The 17585-nt window shown below is 31.5% G+C and overlaps 1 protein-coding gene across 1 annotated transcript; it reads left to right on the top strand.

Annotated features, from left to right (window-relative positions):
• Positions 1 to 7743: 7743 nt before the first annotated feature.
• LOC132727152 (radial spoke head protein 3 homolog) lies at positions 7744 to 17134 on the top strand. The gene is made up of 8 exons (XM_060712566.1): positions 7744 to 7865; positions 10652 to 10785; positions 11764 to 11854; positions 12249 to 12536; positions 12726 to 12929; positions 14327 to 14489; positions 15090 to 15352; positions 16136 to 17134. Exons 2-8 carry the CDS (start codon positions 10676 to 10678, stop codon positions 16223 to 16225), a joined length of 1209 nt encoding a protein of 402 aa, XP_060568549.1. The 5' UTR covers positions 7744 to 7865; positions 10652 to 10675; the 3' UTR covers positions 16226 to 17134.
• Positions 17135 to 17585: the final 451 nt, after the last annotated feature.

Genomic DNA, 17585 nt, shown 5'->3' with positions numbered 1-17585 from the left:
TTAATGGTTATTGAAGAAGTATTTCATTAACTTTGGCATTGTTCAATGGTCTTACATATATACAGTTTATTATTGCAATTAATTAATTTTTTTTTTCTTTTTTTGTACCAAAAATACTTCAATGCCAACTCAATATCGAGGGGTGAAAGCGAAAAGGTTCTAAGTGCATTTTCCAAAATTTTACAGGAGAAGCAAAAAACTGTCTCAAATGTTTGTAAAATAGCAAAAATCCACAACACTTTGATTTTACACATAGAAATGTTTAAGAAACATATCAATGATAATAAAAATTCTTCGAAAGACTTGACAAACAAGATATTTAATCAAATGTAACTTAGAACTGTTTCGCACTTAAAATTTCTTATATTTTGAATTTTTTGTTCAAAGCGAAAAGGTTCCAAGTGACATTTTGATAGAACAAAAGCATGTTTTTTTTCTTATTTAATTTAAGATTGAGCAACATTTTGTCATTTCTAATTATTCAGTAAGAGATGGAGTATAAATTGCCAGATAGGACTGTTTCGCATTTACTTTTTATTTTGATTTCATATTTTAGGTGTGAGACATTCTCTTAATCCATTTTCAAGATTATGAAATTTTAAGTTTGACTTTGTTTAAATTAGAAACATAAATATTTTTTTAAATAGTATTTTATTTGTTGTGTGAAACATTCCTATATAGTTGGAAAGCTTACTACTTCTCTATCATGCATCATAAGAACAAGATAAGTTTCGTATTACTGTAAAAAGAATTTTTAGTTCAATTCTGTAACATCCGTCCCCTTCTGTACCCTTAGTTTGTAAACACAGAATAACAAAAGATTATATTTGTTATAAATTCATATAAGCTTAAATATTATCTTAATAAACTCATAGGTCCACTTGATGTTAAAAAATAACATATAAATTTTATTTCAAAGTAAATAATTTTGTTTTCAGAGCAAAAAAATACTGATTTTTTTCAAAATTAAGGAATTTAGTGTTAACAAATATTTTTTTTATATAAATACATCATTTCAGTGCTTTATTTCTGTTATTTCTTCATTTTTCATTGTAACTTTGGTGTTTTAGTGTAAAATTCCCTTTTCAGTTACAGTTTATGTGAGATTTAATAAGCACCTTATATAGGGGGACGGATGTTACGGGGACGGATGTTACAGACAACTTTTACATTATTGTATTTTTTTTCTCATAAACATAGAAATTGGCATTTTTTATAACATTTTCATTGTAAGACTATCATTAAGCACCAGAAACATTGTTTTTTATGAGTATTGTTTTATAATATAGTATGCCTAAAATACGAACGAATGTGACTTTAAAAATATGAATTATTAACGCATGCATGTTATTTCCAATCAAGGGTCATGTTAAATGACATGTACGTAGGCCTAAATCACAATAATAATAATGAGATCAAAGATCAAATAAATACGTTAAAGAAACTAAAACTTGATTTGTATTATAGTAACAACAATGAACATAAAGAAAAAAACAAAACAAACAAATACATGTACAGTAAATAAGAGACATATAGATACTGCACGTTTGTTACGTCGCTTTTCATTGGATAATCGTGACGTTTATATGTTTTTTCTCCGTAAATGTTGAATCTAGTATTGCACGGCCGTGCATATATTTTGACGTGACGTCATTAACGTTATACAAACATGAAAAATGACTCTTCTTTCACTTTAAACGGTCTTTATATGGGTATGTGATAAATAGAATAGTTCATTACTGAATTTTTTGCACGTGTTGAATAAAATAATATTATGATGGCCAGAGGCTCGCATAATGTAATTTTATTCAACTCGTGCAATAAATTCAGTATTGAACTTACACTCATTCAATATCCTCTAGATATATATGTAATATATAAATCCGTGTTTTTATTTATGGAAATGTTGTATATACTGTATCACATTGATGAGACTATTATAAAGAAAACACGAATCAGCTTATTTTACTTTTATGAAAAGCCGTCGTTATTCTCTTGTTTAAAATCAATTGTGCTGTTGAAAAACTCTTAGAAATAATAGATTCTTAACTATATAAATTTACTTACAAATTTCTGAAAGACAAAATGATCATGTTAATTTTACAATATTTTTTTTGACGTGTTTGTTTAAAATCCATCTTTTATATAATTTTATTAATATCTTGTTAACAAACACACTTAAAAGTGAACTTTTAGGTTGGTTATTTTTTCTATTTCTTTTTGCAATTACCGCAAGCAGAACTAATGAGCAAATCTATCTTCGTATTTGCCAAAATCACCCAATGAAAGTCATTACTATTTCTGTCAGGGTTCTAGAGGTTTGACAACTAAGGTAAGCAGTTCTAAGACATCGTGATAACTTGTAGCGCTTCTATGGTATAATATGAAACATTTTTAAGTTACCTTTCTTACAACGTGTATATCACTTTATATTGCAGAGTATAATTGTTATAATTTCATAAGAATTATTTAATTCATAACAGAACTTTTAATTATAATTCTGCTTTTATATTAATTGCTTTCCCGAAACTTTACAAATATTTTACAGAGATTTTGATTTTTTACAGGCATGTCATCATTTTTATTTTAAATAACGGCGTATACAAGAAAATATTAGCTTACTGGTGTCATTATTGGGACTAAACATACTTTTTATGTGGTGTTATAATCAATAAGTGTATTTTGTTATTCGTTTAAATTGTAAATAAAACAGTTCCTTAAAAATATTATAATTTTCTTGTAATTTTGTTTATGTTTAGCTCCCCGGAAAACAAAATTATAACAAAATGAATTGATATTGGTTTTATATATATATGTTAACCATAAAGCAAAGTTTATTTGTCGAATGTTGTAACATGACCAAGTTGGAAAAACAATATTCAACATTGTCCACATTTAAATAGTTCTTAGTCCATCAATTTTAAATGCATGGGATCTCGAAAAGTATGTATTACTGTTTTTTTCTAAAATCATTAAACGTTTTATTAAAAGAGGTTATGGCCCTACTATTTTAAGACACACTGCATGCTTAGTGTTCAACCCTTTTACAGTTGGACACTACGCTTTCCTCTTTTGATTACATCTGACGGACAAAGTGGGAGATTATATGATGGACAATTCTTAAAGCCTTTTTGGGACTGAATTGTCTTAATATTCGTCTTCTGCCTTGCTTCGTCGGGCCCTTGTAGGTGATTTTCTTGTTGCTCTGTCTTCCTTTAGGACATTCAGTACTTTTGTTATGGTCATTGGGTTTACTTTTATATGTTTCTACATGATCGTTTTGGTGTTTTACTTATTTAACCTTTTGTAACCATAACAACTGTTAGAATTTCACTTAGAGGGGATTCATTTTATTTACACTGTCTCGTTTATAGGAACATGGTGGGGCTAAGAGTGAGGTTTGGTGCACCATTAACCGGTTTAAACTCCCAACCAATACTTGTGCTGCTGACCGTTCCAATGCGGCGCCCCTTTGTGTTTCTCAGATGTATGTCTATGTTGTTTCATACTGTTTTGGTGACACTTTGTTGTTTTCTTGTCTACGTTAAGTATCTTCCCCTTTGTCACTTGTTTTTTATTTTTTGATTTACCCCACCCCCCCCCCCCCCTTCCCCCGGTCATCTGTCCCCTTCCCCTGTGCCCTTTGACTTTGTGGGCTTATTATTCAATCCTTTATTTGTTTTCTTTGTATTCCTTATCAGTTACAAATTATTTCCTATTTTTCAATCATTTATTTGTTTTCTTTGAATTCCTTATCAGTTACAAATTATTTATCATTTTAGTGATTAACCTGTCCGTGCTCTGTCTTGTGCCCTGTCCTGTTTTTGTTTGGGGTCCGCCTGGGCTCCTTGCCACTGGTTCTTGTTGCTGGGTCGTAAGGGGGTTGCGTTCATTGAACGCCGCCTTTCCTTGTTGATCTTGTTTATCATATTTTACGAAGATCAAGGTTACATAATATTATTAGTTCCATAAGAATTACATCTGACTGGGTTGTTCAAAACATTGGTTAAAATTAACCAATGGATAGCTTATCCACTGGTTAAATCCTTAACCAGCGGCCAGCTATCCAGTGGATAAAATTTCATTGTTGGACAGTTGGATAGTACCCAGGCTACCTAACCAGTGGATAGCATATTTATCCACTGGTAAAGTACCACAATGCAACAGGGTTGGTTAGCGATTCTTGAAACAAAATGGACGATTTTTTTTATGATAGAAATAAAAAAATTATAAGAATCAAAAAGCTCCCAAAGAAATAATTTTGCATGTTTTGTGCTTTCTTATTTTTTGGAATTAAACATAAAGTATATCAGAGGCCTTAAAGTATTGATAGATTTATTTTTCCCTAAGACACATAAATTTTGAATGAAATTACTTTCATTAGATGGGTTATGTTCTAACTAAGAAAATGAGCACTGACACTTGTATTTTTATTAAAGAATAATAAAGTTATGACTGTTTAACTGAATTTTTCTGAGCTACAACAACAACAAAATAAGTTTGAAAAATGGTTCAAAAAGCACCTTTTCAGAAATGTTACAATTTGATCCTATGCATTTCATATGAAATGTTCTAGTTAAGAAAAATTAAACATATATTTGTAAGAAAAATCTGGTTTAAAACAAGTTTTAATGATTTTTACTGTTTTAATGATGATGACTAACCACTGGTCATAGGACTGGTTAAAGTTAACCACTGGATCCGTTGGATAAGTTTTGAGCAACAGAATTTATCCAACAGACAAAATTTAACCAGCGGATGATGATTTTAACCACTGGTTAACACTAACCAATGTTTTTAACAACCGGATCCCTGAAGCTCAAATATATGGCAAGTTAACTGAACATTTTTCTTTAAAACAACTTTACAAGTTAACTCTTAAGACAATGAAATAAAAAGATGGACGTCCAGGAATATATCGATTAGTTTGTTTTCTATCCTGCCTTTATCTATGCACCTGGGACTTTGCATGTGGATTCGGTGCATAGAAAAACCGGAAAGCACCGGATAGCACCGAAATACCGGAAAGCACTCAAATTTCTCATAAAAACATATGAAAACGTTAATTAATCGGTTTGAAAGTGTTACTAATCGATTTATTAGATCAAAATCTTTCAGACAAGTCATTTTTATATAATATATATTGATAATTATTACGAGTATTTAGGAAAATAGATATATCGAGTGCTTTCCGGTCCTGTTAAGATACATGTACATTGCCGGATAGCAATATTGTTTATCAAAGTTATACATGAAAACATTATTTTATTGGTTTGAAAGTGTTACCAATCGATTTATTATATCAAAATCTTTCAGACAACACGTTTTTGTAATTATATTATGATTATTTTTACGATTATTTAGGAAAATAAGATATATCGAGTGCTTTCCGGTCCTGCTAAGGTACATATGTACTTTACCGAATAGCAATATAGTTTATCAAAGTAATGCATGAAAACTTTATTTTATTGGTTTGAAAGTGTTACCAATCGATTTATTAGATCAAAATCTTTCAGACAACATGTTTTTATAAATATATTATGATAATTATTACGAGTATTTAGGAAAACTGATATATCGAGTGCTTTCCGGTCCTGCTAAGATACATGTACATTACCGAATAGCAATATTGTTTATCCAATTAATACATGAAAACTTTATTTTATTGGTTTGAAAGTGTTACCAATCGATTTAGTAGATGAAGATCTGTATATCATGACGTTTTTATAAATATTTTATGTTTCATTACGCGATTTTCAAAGTTGTTACAAAGTTGTATTGATTGCTTTCCGGTCCTGCTAAAGTACATCTACTTTACCGAATAGCACTCGAATATTTATTTAAATCACACTTATCCTTCATATTAATTATGTGAAAGTGTTACAAATTGATTTATTAAGTTGAACTTATTTCATTTATAAATATTATGATTAGTTACACGATTTTTCAATCTTGCTCATACCATATATATCAATTAATGTATCATATTTCTAATATTTTATAGGTTGTGTGAAGGACAGAAAGAGGATGTGTAAAAAGTACCAATAAGTTATTCAAAGCATTGAACCATATTGTTTATTATTATATTTTTATATTATGTAAAATAAAGAAAAACTTATAAATTTTCGTTCAGTTATGTCTTTATTTTTACCATACTTTGTGTACCGAAAAGCAATGTGGTCATCAGTGGTCTCATTGCATTCTTCTTGCCTCAAAAGTACCTCCGAGGAAGATACACTCGGAGGTTACAATAATTTATCTCTGTCTGGGCTTTTATTGATAGATGATTCACCCATTCAGAGTATACCCAGGGAAGCACATCTTGTGAATAAATCTATTCAAACAGTGTCCCCGCCAAAAGAGGTTAAATTTATAGACTTGCAGGTAAACAAGGTCATGAAAAAGTCTATTGAATTTGAAAAATTAATAAGTCTAGTTAAAGAACTGATAACCATTAAAAGTAAGCCTGCCAAAAATTATCTTGATGGATATATCAGGAATTTTCTATCAAATAAACTAGACTTAGGCCCCAATAGTAACAAGTGTGATACCCAGGGTATAAAAGTGAGAGTGCATAGATCTCTTACCTCCCGGGGCGCAAACATGATAGGTGGGGGTTACAAACCCCCTGTCACCCCCGGCAAACTTAAAAGATGTAGAAAATCAATTAATGAAATGGTGAAAACACGTTTTTCTAAATTAATAAATGACCTCTCATGTCGTTGTTGGTACGTTGGTCCGGTTCTGATTTCAGCTTGCCATATAAGTAAACAAAAGATCCAGGTCGTCTATCCGGGGGTGGCAGGAGGAATGTAACTAATTTATGTAATTAATTAACTATTAATTTGTATAGGTTGTAATGGATGCACGTATTTGTCATTTTGGACATTTATAACCTTTAATGATCTTGTTCTCTATCTACTAAGTATTTAGTTTTGCTGCTGGTTAACATCTATCCTTCGCCTTTATCGGGAGGGAGTTTTACTTTCAGTGGGATGGTTAGACTCACTGGGTAAAATGTGGTATACAATATCCTGTGAGGTTGCCAGTAGAATTTCTATTACTGCTATGATTGAGATAATATTTACTTATTAACCAAGTTGTTTTTCGAATCCTCATTTCGCGGACGGACGCGGACGGTGTTGCAAATCTACACTTAACTCTTTTAGTTTTAAATGTTGTCTAGGCATGTAGACTTATACTTTTAATTGTAAATATGTATATTACATAGTCTTAATATTTATATATTTTAACTGTGGCCCTAGGAAGTGGCCGTGAAACGGAAGTACAATGTGATATTATAAATTTTAATCAATTTATCTTAATTGGGTCTACATGCCAGATATTGTTTTAAAAATGTAAATCAAGTGGTCGAACAAAATTGGGAAGGAAGGCTACCGTTACCCTTAATGTTAAAAGACTCCATATAGTGTAAATATCCTTATTCCCCCGCCCTGTGTTTATTTTTACTTCTTCTCTTTGTCCTGTATATAAAACATAAAAGTGTATGTGTTCCCCCATATGTGGATTTATTTATAAATCAGAATGTAACACAGGCAATACTGCAAAAACTAAGAAATTACATGCGGAAGCCACTACATTGACTCAAATTTAGGATACCGCAGTTCATCATATCGTAAAACAAATACTATAGTAATTGTTTAAATTTGATATTAAATCTTTTTCTTTTTTCACCGTTATAAATTATTTTCGTGCAAAATTAAACAATTCGTGAATTGTAGTGTTTCCCATCATTTCGCGAAAAAAGAATGGGAGCGTTTTTAACCGGATGTAGTTTTATTTTCACTAGGCAACAAGATAATACATAACACTCTAGATGTGAAGAAGGGGAAATAAAAAAATAGGTAAAACTTTTTCTTTCTTGTTAAATACACAATCATGGTAAATTATTTTTATATAAATTTGCATATAGAATCTATTTTATAGACCTAGTCAAAGAAACGATTTTACAAATCATGCAAATTGTTGCGCGGAGTCCAAATTATATTTAAACCGCGTATTTGAATTCCTATGGGTACTAATTGTGCACCCCTGGTCGCCAATTTATTTTATATATCTATGAAAAGAGATTTTATGTTGAGTCTCTCTGAAAATACACAACAAGATGTTTATATAGCATTCAATTACACTTCCAGATACCTTTGATGAAATTTTTAATTTAGATAATTCTTATTTTTGATCAAAATGGTGACTAATATTCATCCTACTGAGCTACAGCTTTATAAAACAAATTCTTGAAATTTAACTACATCATTTTTGGATCTTCATATCACTATCAAAAACAATTATATTCACACCAAAGTCTATGATAAAAGAGATGACTTTGATTTTGATATAGTAAATTATCCGATTTACAGTCAAATTGGCCCCAAGTCGAATCTCCCCCAAAATAGTCAAATTGGCATCAAATGAAATCGGCCTGAAGTCAAAACAGCCCCATTTTTTCCTTTATTAATTTTTTCATTTTTTTTATGTAATGTTGCAAGCATATTGATAAAAACCAATTGTGTGGATGGGTATACGCGTACGGTCACTATACCTAATGAAAACGAAGGATTACAAAGAAAAAAGAACAAAACATATGATAATCAATCTATTTATTGTCTGAGTATAACAATTTTTACATTTATCTTCAATGTACCATAAACATATGAAACAGTAAACATGTAACTGTATGAGGCACATGAGCGTTTTTCATACGAATTATTGTCATTTCTTATCTCTGTTACTCTGCTTCTTGTCCCAACACCCCTGGTTGGTATATAAGCTTGAAGTCTTTTTCAACAGTGCCGTTGCTTAAGAAATAACATCGGCCTGAGAGGTGTATATCGGCTATTTAACAGCGGTTTGGAGTTTTGATGCGTAGGAATTGACCACGAAGGCCGCAGTGTTGTTTTTTTTCTATGGCAAATAATTCACCCTGATAAGTTTGTCAATAAAAGAAACTTACCGGTATTACAATATCCCATATACCATTCTTGTTATCACCATTACATTTATGATAGTAGATCTAATATTCATCATTAAAACTGAACTGATGTAAATTGATAGAATTTGGATAATTATTATGAAAGGCAAAATTTGAAATTTTATGTTATCATGTATTTAGTGTATTTTTTATTACATTTACTCATTACACTATTTCCTACCATTGGTTTCAATAGTTTGTCATTTTCCTACCATTGAAATCAATAGTTAGTATTAGACAAAAAATTCAAACAAATTACTTTAAGTTGATTTATTTTAGAATTTGGATGGGATTTTTTTCTGAGATAGGGGAAAAATACATATGATTTTGAGAGGGAAACGGTACCCATATTCGGCCCCAAAAACAACCAAAGGACTCTTACGGAGTGCATTGGGTCCCCAACCAGTAGCAGTTCTTATCTCTCTTAATCACTCTCAATGACTTTACTGAGGCAAGATCTTTCCAGCTTCCACTGCATTCTTTTGATCTGCAAATACAAAAGAAAAGAAAAAAATAACTATGAATAAACTTCATCTAAAAACCATTGAAAATAAAATAAACAAACTTATCGCGCATGACCATTCACATCTGGGCCGCTTATGTACTTAACGCTGCCTCTTAGCACTAATTGTCGGTAAGGCTCCCACGTTTACAATTTTTTGTAAACGTTTACACGATTGCTAAGAACCGAAATGATACCGTTTAAACAGTGGTAATTCTTTGGCTTTGAAACTTTGCACACTTGTTCACCATCATGACCCAAACCTGTATACAGGAGGAGGTAACTGTATCAAGCATTTTGACATAATTATGCCCCTTTTTCGACATAGAATTTATGTTAAAGTTTTTGTAATACATGTACCTCAAATATTTTCAAAGTCCATTGACATATGGCTTTGAAACTTTGCACACTTGTTCACCATCATGACCCAAACCTGTACACAGGAGGAGGTAACTGTATCAAGCATTTTGACAGAATTATGCCCCTTTTTTGACTAAGAATTTACGTTAAAGTTTTTGTAACACCTTAAATATTTTCAAAGTCCATTGACATATGGCTTTGAAACAAGTTGAAATTTTATAGTCTTATTTGAGAGCATAATAGGACTCTCTCCAAGGCCTATATCTGTAATATGGATTTAAAGAAAATTTTTACCCTTTTCCTTACTTAGAAAATTTTACATTATCAAGGCTTTTTTACTATCAAGCACTAAAAATAGTCGAGCGTTGCTGTCCTACCGACAGCTCTTGTTTACTTCCCATATCAGCAATTTTAGCAATAATTTCCCCCAAAATCAAGAGGCTAAGGCCTCTTCCCAATTAAGTGAGAAAAATCACTGATAATGACATGTCAGATTGTCTTAAAGCAAGGCACGAGAACTTTGTGTTACTTTTAGATTAATCAAGGAGACAAGATTACAACTTAAATATGCAATTTAAAATGTATATATAAATAAATAAGATATCACAGCATGGAAAAACTTTCTACACTCCCGGTTAAAGATTTTTTGTTTTTTTTAACAGAAACCTTTAACTGTTGCAGATTGGTTGAATTCTTTATATCTTGTGGTAGTTTACTCCACTGGGAGCAATCATATATCTACTATAAATATGCAGATTGGTTATACTGATAATATTTGAAAAATTCATCTTTTCTTTCAGGCTTGGTAACATCATCAATTAAACATGGCAGCTCTAGCACCACCTAAGCAACCAGGGACATACACATTTGCCAGTCAGCCTCGGGCTGTCCCTCAAAGAAAAAAGTACAGAGACCCTTTAGGACAACAAGATCCGTAAGTCCTAAGATTGAAACATTAAGCATATGTTTATATATAGATTTAATGCATTAATTGTTGATGAAAATTATGAAATATTCATTTTGCACAATGTGTATCGTAACTTTTAGTGTATCACATAAGGCTTTTTTAAGAATATCACCTTCTTATAATATCATCTTAAGGTTAAAAGCATAAAATAATGAAAATCAGCATATAGCGTTGCATTTGTACGTCCGTCTGTACGTATGTCCTTACGTACCGAAATCTTGTGAACGCAACTCCTCTTAAACTGGATGGCAGATTTTGCTTAAACTTCCAGGGATGAACAACCTAAATGTGTAAACAGTAGTAAAGGAAGGAATTTTTGCTGCCACCAAATTTAACAGAATTATGGCCCTTTGTTGATTTTTTCGCTATATACTATGAAGAATTTTGTGAACGCAACTCCTCTTAAACAGGATGGCAGATTTTGCTTAAACTTCCAGGGATGAACAACCTTAATGTGTAGATGATAGTAAAGAAAGGAATTTTTGCTGCGACCAAATTGAACAGAATTATGGCCCTTTGTTAATTTTTAGTTTTCAACTTGTGGCACATGTAGTCCAAAAATATTTTACCTAGAGTCATAAGATTGACAGAACAGTGGCATGTGGGGGCATCCGTGTCCTATGGACACATTTCTAGTTTTATTTTTATGTTATATTTTGTTTTATGTGGATGTAATGTACTACCGGTATGTAGTAAGCAAGTGTGAATCTTATTTGATCTGCTGCTATCAAATTAATTAAAATGAAAAACAAAATTCTAAATTACTAGTAGTTCACTTGAATGATTTCAGTGGATTTTTTTCCAGTCTATTGTGAATGGGTATGAGGCCTTATTTTGAAAATTTCAAAGTAAAAACACTGGGTTCTACATGTACAATGTTTATGAATTAGGCATAGATATTAAAATGTCATAGTTAAAACAATGTCTTTATTTATACTATTTCAGTGAAGCTCACAATGCTCCACAATATGGAAACATTATGTATGATAGACGTATAGTCAGAGGTAATACATATGCTCAACATACACTGCCAGCTGTAAGTACCTTTACTTTAATAACATGCCCAGTTTCTGTTTGTAACACTTCTCTTTTCATTGGATACTAATGTGACTATTTTATCTACTACCAGGAGCAACATGAAATATATCTGTATATGTTTGTTTATGGCAATAGTAGAAATGTAACAGACTGTGTGTAATTAGACTGATGGGATATAAGTCAACTAGAACAATGTTAAGGCTTTGAACAGTATGGATATTAGATTAGTAGTGTAGCATTAGTGTTATGTCTTTACTTTAATCTGTCACATAAGTAATATTGTAAATTTCAGATACTGTAATGTAATTAAGGCTTTCCCTGTCACCAAAGTGAAAAGATTTGTCACAGTAAAAATGAAAATATAATCATACAAATATGTTTGTTGGTTACAGCATGCTCAGCCAGATCCCATTGAAATACAAAGACAGCAAGAGAATAGACGACGTGCCATCGCTAGAAAACGTGCGAAGGAACAGCTCCGACCACGATCTCCCGAGCCTGTAGAAGGGCGTAAACATATAGATGTGCAAACAGAATTATATCTTGAAGAGTTGAGTGACCGTGTAGAAGAAGCGGACGTAGAAATTCAAACTGATGCATTCCTTGACCGACCTCCCTCACCCATGTTTGTTCCTGCGAAGACAGGCAAAGATATTGCAACTCAAATATTGGATGGAGATGTAAGTTAACATGAAAACATTAATAAATTGATATAAGAAATAAATCTGATAAGCTTTGTGATAAAAAAATATAAGGTTTATGTTATTTCTAAAATGGCATATTTTTAAGATTTTGTTTTTTCTTAATATTTATGTAAATACAGCCTTGTTAAATCGTAAAATTAATTATACATTGTTTCCATTCTTCAGCTTTTCGATTTCGATATAGAAGTGAAACCAATTCTAGAAGTTCTTGTTGGTAAAACTGTTGAGCAGTCTTTACTTGAAGTAATGGAAGAGGAAGAACTTGCAAATCTACGTTCTCAACAACGAGCCTTTGAGGAGTTGCGCAATGCCGAGTTTGTGGAACAACAGAGATTAGAAGAACAAGAACGTAGGCATAGAGAAGAAAAGGTAAATTAAAAAGGAAAACCAAATCAGTATTATGTTTATCTCAAGAATTACAAAATGTCGATTGTTCTACTCAGGTGCCCATTCGTGCCTGAAATTTTGCATGAAATGGCACCTGAGGTCTTCCTTCACTAGTAAAGCTGGAACGTCACCATATGACCTATACTGTGTTTGTGTGATGTAAAACCCAATCAAACAAACATATCAGGAATTTTTCAAATACATTTAAGATAGGAGAATTGTTTGAAATCTCCATAGATGTATGTCTTTGTTGTAGGAAGTACAACGGCTGCAAACAATTCATTTCTTATATACAGAATAACTTTTCTAAAAGACTGACGGAGGCCATTACATTATGCATAAATATAAAGTTATAAACTAATTAGAATGTCAGATTGAAGAATATTAGTTGGATGGTATTTTTATAATATATATAAATATTTACGATTTATATGTCCGAGTATATCCATTACAGTCCAATACTATTTAACTTGTTTTTATCAGATTTCACAGCTTCAAACATAATGTGCCCAATATATGACCAGACAAAATTTAAATTGTCTCTATTTTCCACTGATCCATTTAGAATCATAACACTGTCTTTTTGAGTTGTGCTTTTTCATTGCTTGATTCATATAATTGTGCATTATGTGCTTTATCTTGGCATAGAAATAAAATCAAAGTATTTAATGAAATTTAAAAATTTCAGTAAAATATTAACCACATGGAATCATATTTCTACTGTAATAATAGGTGGTGTTATGCCTGAAACAATCTTGAACATTATTTCTGTTCAAGGAATAACTTTGTAAAACTTAGAAGTTGTTTCTACAAGAATCACCTCCCTTTGATAATAAATTTCATATCCTAAGTATGCCTTTATTTTCTCAGTGAATGTTTGTGAGGAACAGACTTACCTACCCTATTAGTACAGTGTGAAACTAGCCTTCACAGTGTTATTGATAACCACTTCTTTTCCTCATGCTGTGAGTTTGGACACAAAAAGGAGTGACTCTGTACAAATGGACCTTTCCGGTTTTACAGTTTTATGTAAATTGGCTAACTTGTTATCCAATAGTTACACTGAGATAATACATAGTCACTGGTTGACCTGGTTTGCACAAAAGAACACGTGCTTATGTTTGTGATACTGTTTGTGAGCAGTTGACCTAGTAATGAATGGAAAAGGTGTGGCTAAATGTTCCGCTACGAAAAACCGGAAAGGTCCATTATAGAAACAGTCAGTTACAATGTATAATGGCTTGATAATTTTTCCAAACAGCCATACATTTGTCTTAAATAGACGGTTGTTCACCTATTGTGCTCAAATTACATATTTTACTCATATAAAGGGTACCTTTTACACATCGTATATAATATGAATGGTTAATTGTTTACAGGAGAGGAGGATGAGACAACAGCGTGATGTGTTAAGAAAGGAGAAAGAGACGGCAGAGAAGATTGCGGCCAGGGCGTTCGCTCAGAGTTACCTTGCAGATCTTGTACCTACGGTGTTTGGAACACTCTCGGACAATGGCTACTTCTATGATCCTGTTGAAAGAGGTAAGTACCGGTATATCTGATAACAACATATGCTTACCATTGATAAAAATAACCATTCCCAAAACACACTCATTTAGATGCTTTTCACCAATTAAAAGTTATATACATTATATTAAATATTAAGCTGCAGTTATCAAAAAAGATTTCTGATCTTAGATTGGGAATTTTTTAGAGAAAAACAACAAAAAATGTCATTAAAGTTTTAGGCTTAATTTAAAAAGCATGCAACTTACAAGTTTACAAGAAAAACATTACCTTATTGTATTCCTTTTGAAATATTTCTTTGCATTTTGATACAGTAATTCCTTTCTCACAAAAAGAAATCATAAATTGTGGCGATACTTGTTGATGAACTTTAATGGAAATGTACTTGTTGCATCATTATTAATAATGCTCTGTCCTAAAAGAATTCAATTTAATTCAATACCTTTATTGCATTAAACATTTAACAATGCTTTTAGCACATACAAATATATACATTGGCAAATGAAAACATATCCAAAAAGAGAAAGAAGCATACAAATTCTTTTAACAAATATAATTTTGTGTCAGTTATAAAACATTAAATACAATAATATCTGTTATTGATTACATTTGCAGATATTGAGCAAGGTTTCTTGCCATGGTTAATGGATCGTGTCACAGAACGACTAGAGAAATCAGAACAAGGACGTATGGTGCTTGACGGTCTTTTGAGAGAAGTGGTCAGCAAACGTAGAGAGTTATACGAGAGATTAGAGCAGTCAAACCAACCAGCTGATGGTGGTGATGATCAAAAACAAGACAGAAAATCTCCACAGGCTGCCCCACAGGTTACCATAGATGCCGCCCCTCCACAACCAGCCCCTGCTTCTACTACAGAGGTAATTTTATATTTAGTTATTTACAAGATTTTCTTAAGAACTGAAAACATACATTTAAACTGTTGTTTTCATATGTAACTGCTTTTTAATTTCCCCATGTTTTGGCAAGTATTATTGATGACTAAATTATGAAGAGAAAATGGCCATATGTCAAACTTGTGTAAGTAGTATAACAACTTTAGCCATTTTGTTCTAACAATATAAGAGCCGAAAATGTGTCATTGTGCAAGGTCATTTATCAATGCTTCTCTTGTTGTACAGAGCAGTGTATATCTTAAGCAGTCAGATGGTTGTATGGTTGTTGTGGAGAAAAGTTGCTCTATAGAAATACTTGTATGGGTTATTATAGGGACAACTTAAAAAGCTGAAATATTTTTCATACTGTTGATGCGATATTGTCATTCCTTATGATGGCATCATTTTGGCATTTAAATGTAGTTCAAAATTCCTATGCTTCCATAAGAAAACATGCTATATGAAAATATTAGTTTTCGTAATTTTTTTGTTGAAATATAATTAGTATGTAATATTCAAGAAAAAGAATCAAACACCGGTTGTTGCGGCAGACAATATCTAGTTCTAGGATAACTGTTTACTCTAAACTTGGCAGGGCTTTGTTGCCGCCAAGAACTGTTGCCATGGAGCCAGAAATTCTGGTAGATGTACCGGCAGCAGATATAGGATCCATATTATATGACATCATATACCTATATATATATTTCAGTGACCTTATTTTCACTGGTAAATAGATTATAATGTATAATAAATGATGACATTTTACAGGCTGAAGAAGAAAAGCCAGCAGAACAAGCCAAAGATGAAGACGATGAACCTCAACAACAAGGAGAGGAAGATGGAGGTGGAGAAGATTAGACCAAATAAATAATTCTTGGACAGTTTAATGAATAATTAGTAAAGATTAAAAAAACAATATTGAAAACATTTAAGATTTACTCAAAGTACGTATCCTTCAATAAACAAGACAAAATTGAACTACCTTCTATTGTGTTTTCTTTTCCTAATGACAAGTGATATGGTCTTAAAAAGTTTGTTATGTTGTATTTTGACAATAGTGATGATATAAGACAAGCTTTAAACATTCTGTACTTACATTGCTGTGGTTACTATTCAAGATTTAGAATGATTTCAAGATCTGGTGCATAATACAAATATACTATAATAGTATTCATTTTCATTAAATTTTGTCTCATTTCAAGCTGTAATGTGATATACTTGCAATTTGCTTAAAGATGCATGTATTTTATAATTAATTTTTCTATACCTGATTTGGTCTATTATTTACCTGCTATAAGGTGACTTTTCTTTTAGAAATTTCATGTAGAAATTGTCTAGCCAAGTTTCAGCTAATGATAAAAATACATTGAAGTTTTTATTTAGATATATGGCTAATTTTAAAATACATGCTTCTTTAACATGTTGATAGATAATTTTGTACAGGCTCCAAGTTTGTTTGGGTTATATAGAATTTACTTCTACTGTAGATATATATATCTTCTTGTTTACCTTGTTATGTTTTTCTCTATGACCTACATTTATCATTATTTATATAGCATAAGGCTTTAAATGTAAAACATATAGTAAATCTGCCATACTCGATGCACATAGTGTGTTCCTTGAGTTCTTTATATTTTGGTAAAATTTTGATTGCTCTTTTCAATTCTAGCCTAATTGTCAAATTGAAATCAACTAAAAAAGTTTACACAAAATTTGAAAGTTAAGAACGAAAAGTTTAAATTTCAGAATAAAAATGAAATTGGTTTATTTGTGTTTTTTGTTATATTTTTTTCCCCTATCTGACACAGATATTTGATTGCCATGCATGGTGAACATTTACCAGCTGTAAAATTATCATTAATTAGAACAGCAGAATTATGCAAATTGATCACATAGAGCCCTGTTTATAACAAGGGTTAAATATTTTTGTCAATGTTTCTGATCCCTTACTTTGTGAAGTATTTATTTTATAATGGATTTGTTGTGCTCTGCTGATTTGTGTCCGTTTATTCAAAGTTTCACAGATTTCACAATCAAAGTACAAAATTTGAGTTAATATTAGTAAACATCCTGGTCAAACTACACAAATTTAATAGTTGCAAAGTGCCAGGGCCATCCTGTTCACACAATACCACAGGAAAAAAATTGTTCTTTACTGTTTGCTTCTAATTTATGTTAAATGATGTTTTATGGCTCCTTAAACTATTTTGGTCATTCC

The sequence above is a fragment of the Ruditapes philippinarum genome, unplaced genomic scaffold, assembly GCF_026571515.1.
Source record: "Ruditapes philippinarum isolate M1 unplaced genomic scaffold, ASM2657151v2 ctg1084_1_1_1_1, whole genome shotgun sequence".
NCBI classification, from domain to species: domain Eukaryota; kingdom Metazoa; phylum Mollusca; class Bivalvia; order Venerida; family Veneridae; genus Ruditapes; species Ruditapes philippinarum.
This window is presented reverse-complemented; position numbering and strand designations above follow the sequence as displayed.